Source organism: Dendrobium catenatum, unplaced genomic scaffold, assembly GCF_001605985.2.
Source record: "Dendrobium catenatum unplaced genomic scaffold, ASM160598v2 fragScaff_scaffold_313, whole genome shotgun sequence".
Classification (NCBI taxonomy): domain Eukaryota; kingdom Viridiplantae; phylum Streptophyta; class Magnoliopsida; order Asparagales; family Orchidaceae; genus Dendrobium; species Dendrobium catenatum.
The window spans coordinates 3,169,915-3,179,901 of NW_021318775.1; the positions used below are offsets into that span (position 1 = coordinate 3,169,915).

Consider the following 9,987-nt stretch of genomic DNA (forward strand, 5'->3'; position numbering starts at 1 on the left):
GAGTAAAGAAAAATAGTGCATTTGTAATTTTTTTTTGTCATTATAACTTGTGTATTTATAAAAGTAATCACCGATTGTTTAAACTTTGTTTGGGATAGCTTTCTTCTTGCTTTTGTAAAATAACTTTTCAGTCAAAATTAATTAAAAAATCGTTGTAAAAAACAATATGAAAGCTATTCCAAACGAAGCAGCCTTCCAAAACTCTCAAAATGGAGCAAAGTGAGCTGTGTGGTGATTATCAATCTGCAACCATTTAAATTTTATTATTAATCTGCAACCATTTAGTTAAGTTTTACAACTCTTTTCCCATTACCTTCCACTCAAACTCACATGAAAAAAGAGAACAATATTGAAGGTGCAATGCAAATCATTTTACATGAGGGTAACAAGCACAAGAATGATATAGGAGTTGAAGACATTAAAAAAAATGAAAAAGAAACTAAAAAGTGATTGAAGTAAAGTTCACCATGAAGAAAGTGATTGAAGTAGTTTGAAAACAGCAAAGACCCAACTTGAAAACAGAAAGCCGTAAAGTTCACCTTCACCTCCGATATCCCCGACCCCGCAGCCTCCGACGCAATGAAGGCGGTGATGATCGCAGCAAACATCGTCAGTACCATATTTGCAAAATCACTCAGTATACATGTAGTTTGCATCGGTACAACTGATGTCTCTTTTACAAAAATTATGCGGCAAAAAGACCCAACTGAAGCATTGAGAGAAACAGAGATTCTCAAGGCACAATTTTAAATAGCCTTTCTCAATTTGAAAACAGAAAAGTGAAAAGAACTCTAAAACCTTGTTCTTAAAAATCAAGTAATTAACTCTACACATCTATTACTTAATCATAACATTGAAACATACCTTAAGAGTACACATATGAAAACTCAAAAGTACCATACTCAGCAGTAATCATTGATCCCATGGTTTCAACTATTAGAAGAGCGAAACATATAGTTAATCAACGAGTTAACCTTACAAAAAAGTAGAATAAGTTTAAAAGTAAAAGACCATACGAAGCAACATTATTAAGCTTCAAAGGAACTATAGCTCATGCTAAGGCAGTTCAACACTTTTATCAGGTAACAATCAAGATGATTTAAATAAGTTCTAAGAAAACAAGGTTAGATTAGCTATAGAAATAGGAAACTATAGCCAATCCACTCATCAAAGGTCAAATAAATCTTTCTGTAACAACTGCAGTATTCCAATCATCAAAGCACTCCAGAATTCTAGCAGAGGTTGTGCCTGCAACTACTAACTTAGTTGGTGACAGAAGCTCCATGCCATATCCCAAAAGAAGAAAGCCTGTAACTTGTTCAACTCTTACATCATCTGTTTTGATATCAATCTTGAAGAGATAGTCACCAGCTATGTGTACGATAAGAATATAGCCATTTTGGTGGTATACAATCCGGATTAAAATCAAATATTAACTAAAAGTTCTTACTTTGTTTTCCTGCGAAAAACATATGATGAACAAGAGGCACCATAACACCAAACCGGCGTTTCCTGTGCCTGCGCTTTTCTTCAAGAGCTCCGCCAGCTTTTGAACAAGCTTGCAGAAGCTGTCGGTAGCCTCACTAATGCAGCTGGACATTTCATTCATCACAGCCTTAAGTTCTTCCAGGGCTTGATTTGTCGACTCCATATTATCAAAATTGATTCTTTCTGCTGCATCTCTTAGCTTCTTCTTAGCGTTCTTCTCAGCATTGATAAGCACGTTCCTCTGCTTCCACTCTGATATGATATTGAGGAGCGTAGGGTTCGGTGTGAGCTCCAGCTTCCCCGAGAATGAAAACATTAATTCCTTGTTGCAAAGGAGACAAATTTTATGTCCTGAGCGGAAGTAATCTTCAACTGCTTTTCTCTCATAGCTGTGTTTGCAGGAGACATTGACGGGATCCTCTAGAAGCTTTAGAGCAAAGGGACAGTAAAAGAAGATGTTTGGAAGGTTCACAATTTCATCAACGGTACTCTTTTCCCTTTGGATTGGGGGTTCCATCTCTGAAGAAAAGCACTCTAGCATTTTGGTGAACTGGTTTGCCTCGTTAATCGGTTCACCGATCTTCACTTCCTTGGCTTCGATCAATGGCAGCAAAGAGGGATCGCTGTACTCAGAGATGTACAGATCGAGCCTAGACTGGATGGTCTTAGTGTTTTCCTCAAGCTTATGCTCTATGGACTTTAAGCTATGTATGATGGCGTCGAGATTAGAGTAAATGTTGAGAGAGATGCCGATGTCAGTTGAGGGAAGGAGGCTGAGAACGTCGACGATTTCCTTGTATGACTGGTTTAGTATGGAGATGATAGAGCGGCATAATAGTAAGCGTAAGAGTGAGCTTTTGGATTTGTATCCCTCGATGGTTTCTCGAGCATTGTTGACCGCAATCTCAATCCTGCGGAGCAAGTTGGCTGTAGTGAAACTACAGGTAAACTGGCCTCCCGATTGCTGCGATTGAAGCTTTATGATGATCTCCTTGACGTAGATCATTTGCTCGGAGAATCGCCGGATCTTTTCCTCTTCATTTCTTATGGTCTCGCCGCTGGTAATCATGTCAGAAAGTTCGTCCACAACTCTCGTGTACGCTTCATCCCTCAAGTTCATTAAAATATCCATTATTCCTCATTCTCAACTCTCTCGGTTAGCTTTGAGAGTTTGATCTCGAACAAGAGAGAGAGAGAGAGAGAGAGAGAGAGAGAGAGAGAGAGAGAGAGAGAGAGAGGGAGAACGAGAGAGCTGCTCGCCGGAGCGAACTCTCTCTGGAGCTGCTTGCTAGAGCGAAGTCGAACAAGAACGAAAGAGCCGAAGAAGCCTATCGTGCGATGAAGCCGAACAGCACAAGGACGAGGAAGCTTTTCTTCCTTCCGATGAATTTATAACCCGCTCAATACGAGCGGGTTTCTAATTCACGCAAAACATCCCCCGTAATACACTCCTAACGCATCCGTTGATTTCCTTTTGTTCCACTCAAAATTACCCAAACAACCAAATATAATAAATACAGGTAATTGTTTTACTTTACACTCCTAATACAGGCAACCAAACAGTCCCTATATTTATTTTACATTGCATTTACTTTACAGTGTATTTCCTTTTCAGGCAACCAAATAGCCCCTAAAAGGCCATCCAAACTATGTTTTGTTAGAGATGAACGACACGGATCAATTCCCCACTAATCTTTAATGTTATATTGTTACTACTAGTGGCTACATAAAGAGCAAAACGTGAGAAAGGCTGTGAAAACCGCCAAAGTCATTCTCAACCATTGGATTGCTCATAAATATAATAGAAAGTAGAAACACAACCCAAAATTAAAAAAATCAGGTAAATTTCATTTGAATTATTATATGAATATAATGTGTGTGTGCGCGGTTTTATTTTTTATTTTTTTTGAGACAAAAGAGAGTATTTTTTTATTTTTTATATAAGAAATTTATTTAATTTTTTTCTTCTTTATTTATTTATTATTATTATTATTATATATATTTGTTATCTAAATTTGTATTATTATTTTATTGTATACCATATATATATATATATATATATATATATATATATATATATATAGTAGTACATTATCCTAGATACCATATTAAATATGTATTATGTTAGATAGACATACATTTCATTATAATCAATAAGGCACAAATTAATTTCATAGAAATTATGATAATAAATATGAATAAGAATTAATTATCACTTAAAGGTTTGAAGAAAATAATTCTTTTATTGTTACATGGCAAGAAAAATTTTATTAGCAAAATAAAAGAAAATTTTCATTAGAATATAAAAAATATATGTAACAAAGTAAATGTGAATAAAATGTAAAGATTTGAGGATATTTTTCGTAAAATAACAAATCCTACACAACTATTTATTTTTTTATTGAGATCAATTTAAAAACTTATAATTACAAATAATTCTTTTTTTTCTTACAATAACATGTCATTCAATACCTTATCAAACCAGTAACATTCCTATCCAATTCTTAGACTGTTGTTCCCAACTAAATTCTTCTCGTTGTAACTCCAAAAAATAAGTTCATTCAATGTTTAAGGCAAAGTGGCATGAAAAAGTTCATTATCCTTCAAATTATTCCATAGAAATATTAATCCCTTCTTTCTTATCAGTGTCATAAGCCTTCATCATCATAATTTTATATCCTAATAAGATTTTCAATTACTTGTGCGATAACTATTATCAGTTCCATAAGTTCATTCAATGTTTAATTGCAACTAATTTTCAATTAAATTAAAATACATAGAGGCATTGATTGTAATTAAGATAAATGAATTTGGGATAGAACAACCTGTGGGTCTCCGAAAGGATTCTACTCATGGGGTTCGAAAGTAAAGAGTACGACCGCATTGTCCCGTAGGACAAAATGATTGTAGACCATTACACTCGACATAAGCAGACCGATGGAAGAGCATATGAAATTATACATACGATTAGCCATGGAGGGTTGCGGCTTTTACCTACCAATCTCGATGGAGAATAATCTATAACTCTAAAGTTCACGAGATTTCTCCAATTCGATACATCAGCTCGAATGGGGTTTATTTGATTGTGGGGATCAATTTCCTACGGGCGCAAGCCCCCGTAGTTAATTACATCCTAAACCTTGGTCTAAAAAAACTCTCGATTAGGGATGTTAGATTATCTTCTCAAAAGTAGGTTTAGTGCAAAGGGAAAATTCTAGGCTTTCCTAATCAAATGGGAAGATAGGCTCAATTTGGTTCAATCAGTCACACGTGATTCAGTCATCATTCGGCCAGTTCGAAGAGGTGGAAACTGGAGAAAAAGGAAGGACAATACACTCAGACATGCATGAGAGAAAGAGGAAGGTGGCGTCATCTGTGTGACGCGGATGGGTAGGATTTATAGCTTCCGAAAGAACGGAAGGCTTACCCACCGATAAGGCGTATAGTGGTACACTCGTACCACTAGCCTTTAGACCATAAACTATAAAATATGTAGTATCGTACATACGATACTAACATCTACGACCTAACTAATGCGATCCTGGACTTACTCCTCGGTTAAAAGAGGAAGCCAGTTAAAAACCACCTAATTGTATAAAATTCATGTTGTCCAGTCCATATGAAAGATGGGTGGGTAGTTTAGACATTGGAATTTGGGATCGAGAACTAGAGAAGTTTCTAAGTGATCCCACACTTATGAATGGTAACATGCACTTAAACTAATGAAATTAAGTTTTAATTTTAATTAGTTGCTAATGCAATTTATGCTGGTCAAAGTCTCCAAATAAGAAATGTATGAAATTTTAAAAAGGCTTATAAAATAAATTTTTTTTGAGAATGACTAAACTTTCTTAGGTCCGACACTTCATCCTCATAGGCCAGATTATTCGGACTCTACCAGCAGGCGAGGAAGTTGTCTAAAAGAAGAGAGAATGCATGCATGTGACCCCGGACGATTCCGGCTATTCCCTAAATCATTATGTTTCTATGTGAGTTAATCTTAAAATTTTATTATTAACTACGAGTAGAAAAATTTTATTTCTAGAAGAGCCTAGCGAGTCAGGCACAAGCACATGCATGAAAGAAACCTATGAAAAACATGTCATTTCTACTGCGCAAGCAAAGTAAAGAAAACACAGAAAAATAAAGAAAGCCCACGAAAAAGAGTTTTCATGGCAAGTGCCATACAATATTACATCCCATAGTACAGAAACGTAATGGTGGCCGGGCTCCACCAACAATAACCCGGGAACGACGCAAATCTTAAAATAAGGCATTTTATATTTTCAGTTTGCATCTTCCCTTCCTTGATTCGTCTATAGATCATCTTCATCTCTTTGGGCTCCTAGTAGTACATCCTCCAAAAGGGTGTCCAAATAAAAAAGGAAACCCCCTATAGGAGTTTTCTTTTCCCTTTGGACCCCCTCTAAATTTAAAATGCATCATTTTAAAGATTTTCACAATATTTACAATCAAATATATTACATCAGAAAGAAAAGAAAAATCTAGACTTTCCTGTAGGGGTTATCCTAAGCAGTTATAATCAAAATAAAAAATCATTCAAGTAGTTATATATAAGTGAAAATGCTGAAAAATAAATCATACTTGGCCATGCTCTAATTATTGGGGGCTAAGCAGCTGAAGCAAGTACCTAAAGTAATTATAAATAATTATTATTAATTTTAACCTCCTTTAGCGCTGTGTGAGAACGGCCACCTACAAGAAGACAATATTAGTATAAAAAGCGTGCCTAACCTATGGGTATTCTAACGCTCACAACAATAGTGCAAAAAGAAAGCTAGAAAAACATCACAGAAAAAAAAGCGTCACACAAAGAAAAAAAAGCTAAAGCAAGTAGTAAAGCAAACAGCACACGGGTCATATGCAAGTCCCCACAACACAGAGACAGAAAAAAAAAGCATCGGCCTAACCTAAGACTAGTAGTCGTGTCCTAGCAAACCAGTCTAAGTGTGTGTAGGCTGTGTGGTTTTGGTAGGTCCTATATAGGGAAGTTTAATTAAAGTTACTTGCATTTTTTTTATTTGTTAAAAGGGCAAAGGGATTTTAATTAAATTTCAAATATTAGTGTCTTAAGATTGATTTTAAATATTTTTATTTTAGTATTTGATTAATTATCACCTTTGTTTCACACCGAGGCCGTGAGGTTTATTTCACCCTCCTTGGGGCTAACTTAATAGCCTCTTAAGCCTGGGTTTCACAGTGATAATTAACTTTGTTATTTTATTTTAGTTTGTTTTGAAAAGAAAATAAAAGGGTGCATTAAGCATTTTATTAATTAAGTTTGTTGGTTAATTTTTAGAGATTATTCTAAAGTTTGATATTTAGGAGTCTTTTATCCTAATAAATTTTAGCTTATGATTGATCCCCTAATTAAATCTACTTCTTTTAAATTTTAGATTAGTTAGGAGTTAATTATTAGATTAGTTATATTAGATTTAGATTTGTAATTTAATAATTATAAATGTTAATTATAAGTTGATTAAGAATTAAGTATTTTAATATATTTTAAGAATTAGATTAAAGTTGGTTGGTTGATTATTAGTGGATTAAGAATAAAAACTAAATCTATGAAAGTGTGCCACCAAGTTTTTGTTTTAATGTTTCTATCCTACATGGAGCATGCACCCTAAGTCTATGTTTTCTAAGACCCGGTCCTTAATTTTTGTCCTTAGATGTCACTAAAGTTGTAGGACTAAAAGCAGTGTTATTTTCTAGCCCTTAAGACTTTTATACATAAGTCAAAAGGTTTTGGGGATCTAATAAAGTAAAAGCAATCCTAATTATAAATGAAATTTCTACAAGGTCTTAAGGGTGGGAGGCGTGCAATCATCTAGGCCCCTAAAGATTTTTCTAAGTTTTTAAGAAAACTTACAGCACCGGGGGCTATGACCCGGTGGTTCCGCCCATAGCGCCCCTACAGGAATGAATAGGGTTGAGTCTAATTAAAATTAGTTTGGGTCGATTCGAGTTCAGATTGGGCTCGATGAGGTCTAACTAAGCTGATCGAAGGTTGAGGTCAACACAACCTATGCTAAATTTCATTATTTTAGCAAGCTTTATACCCATATGGTACTACAAATTATACAACCATAGAAGTATGCTTAAGATTATATGGAGTTGTTGAAAATGATTTACAAAAATATGATTAATGCCTCAAGCAATATTAAGTAGAAATGAATAAACATAACTAAAATTGTTGGGAGATGTTATCAATTTTAACAAACTTCCACTAAGGCCAAAAGAATTAAAATAATAAGAAAATATATATTGACACATCCTCAACAAATTATTTTGATCGAGCACGAATCTCGGGGCAAAATCAAGTTGGAAACTTTCGAAATTAAATTCGAGATCATCAGAACTCCGATTTCAGCAAACTTACAGTCGAACTTAATGTCTCAAAAATATGAACCCAACGACATAAAGTTCGACTCAATCTGAGTCCAAACGGGTCCAAATTAAGGGTTAGAAGTGCTGTTGGAAGGTTCAAACCACAATTCGGATTACCAAACGATTTCCAAACATAATGTGCTTATAGTCAAATCGAGCGGTTCGACGAGAAAAATCCAACGAGCCCAACATCAACAAAATTTGACATCTCTAAGACATTCAAATGTCCATCAAACGGTCTATGATCAAGGGATTCAACATCGGCCGTCCATCCAACCACTCCCTATTTACCCTTGATCTCTCACCTATTTACGGGTCATGCCACTCCAGAAATCTATAAATAGACCCCTCATTTCTCTTGAAAGGGGACCGGAGCAAGAAGAGAAGAAGGAATAAGAGAAGGAAGAGAAGGAAGAAGCTCCTCCTCGACCACCGTCGGACTTCCGCCGGACCACCACTTGAGGCTCTCACCTCCGCCGGACCACCGCTTGACGCTGTTGCTCCTCTGGACCACCACTTGAGGCCCTCACCTCCGCCGAACAATCGCATTACATCGTTGCTTCACCAGACTACCACTTGAGGCCCTCACCTCCGCTAGACCACCGCCTGACGTCGTTGCTCCGTCGGACCACCACATGAGGCCCTTACCTCTGCCGGATCACCACCTGAGGCCCGGACTTCTGCCAGACCACCACCATAGGCTTGAAATTCCACCAGACCACTACTTAAGGCCCTATACTCCACCAGGCTACCACCTGAGGCCCGAACTTCTACTGAAACACCACTTGAGGGCCGGACTTCTACCATACCACCTCTTGAGGCCTGAACTTCTATCGGACCGCTACATAAAGCCTAAACTTTTGTCGGACCACTGCTTAAGGCCCTATGCTCCACCAGGCCACCACCTGATGCCCAAACTTCTGTCGAACCACCACCTGAGGCTTGAACTTCTTCAAGACCACCACCTGAGGCCCGAACTTCTGCTGGACCACCACCTGAAGCATGGACTTTTGTCGGATTACTGCTTAAGATCCTATACTCTACCATCCACCACATGACGCCCAGAGTTCTCCAAGAGTATTGCCCTTTAACTACGGTCTTTCTGACCCCGATCTCCTGCCAACTATGGTCTTTCAGACCCCTGTCTCGTGCCGACTAAACAAACCTGTCTATGTAACTCCCACCATGTAATGTGCTCTATATGATGTATATTTGTGACATCAAGCCAAGGCCTTCTCCTAAGGAAGGGCCTCATTTGTAATTGAAAACAAATACTAGTGGATTCATTGAGACTGGTCAGGCCCCGTGGGTTTTCCTTTTTTCGGGGGTTTCCACATAAAAACTTTGGTGTCTCTTATTAACGCTACACCCTCTCTCTTATCTTCTTGTGTGTTGGATTTTCGTACAATGCTAAGACGTTAAACTAGATATTTCTCTACCATTGCAAATACTCCATGACACAATAGTTTGGTGCCGTCTGTGGGAACGTGGTTCCCGACTAAGGGCAATTTTTGCTCATACCTCAAAAGGCCGTTCATGTTTACTTCCTGACTCTGGATCAATTTCATTGGATTCAGATCTTAAATAGGGGCAACCTTGACTCCAATTATGATCAAGAAGATCCCTCCAATGCTTTCAATATCAAGATGATATTTTAGAAAAATCTCAGCAAATGCAAGGATACTTTCAATTAATTATAAGCTTCATATAGTCCCTTGTTGGACTTCTACTCCTTGGGCAAGATCTTGATTTCGACCTCAAAAAGGCAGTAACGGTCTAAAAATAGACCCTTATTTACCTTTGATTCAGGATACACACAGCGTTCGCCCCCTCCCATTAAAGGCAAAAACAATCCGAGGGGGATTCTCTCGACCTCTTCCATACAGGTTAATGTCATCGAGCAAAGGCTCTGACATACAACCTTATAGAGGTCATACATGTTGACCTCATTATTTGAGGTTGATTTCCCCATAATCAATATCTAGCTCCTAGGTTTCCGTAACCTAGCATAGACGTCATCCAATAGGATTTCCCTTAGGTGGACGCCCACTGACGTAGCATCGACTTGAACCTATCACTCAACTCAAA

The 9,987-nt window shown here is 37.2% G+C and overlaps 1 protein-coding gene across 1 annotated transcript; it reads right to left on the reverse strand.

Annotated features, from left to right (window-relative positions):
- Positions 1-1,174: 1,174 nt before the first annotated feature.
- Positions 1,175-2,620, reverse strand: LOC110106268 (U-box domain-containing protein 14-like). The gene is made up of 2 exons (XM_020836100.2): positions 1,451-2,620; positions 1,175-1,351 (listed from the first exon to the last, which is right to left on the reverse strand). The coding sequence occupies exons 1-2, from the start codon at positions 2,618-2,620 to the stop codon at positions 1,175-1,177; spliced, it is 1,347 nt and encodes a 448-aa protein (XP_020691759.2).
- Between the last annotated feature and the right edge of the window lie 7,367 nt (positions 2,621-9,987).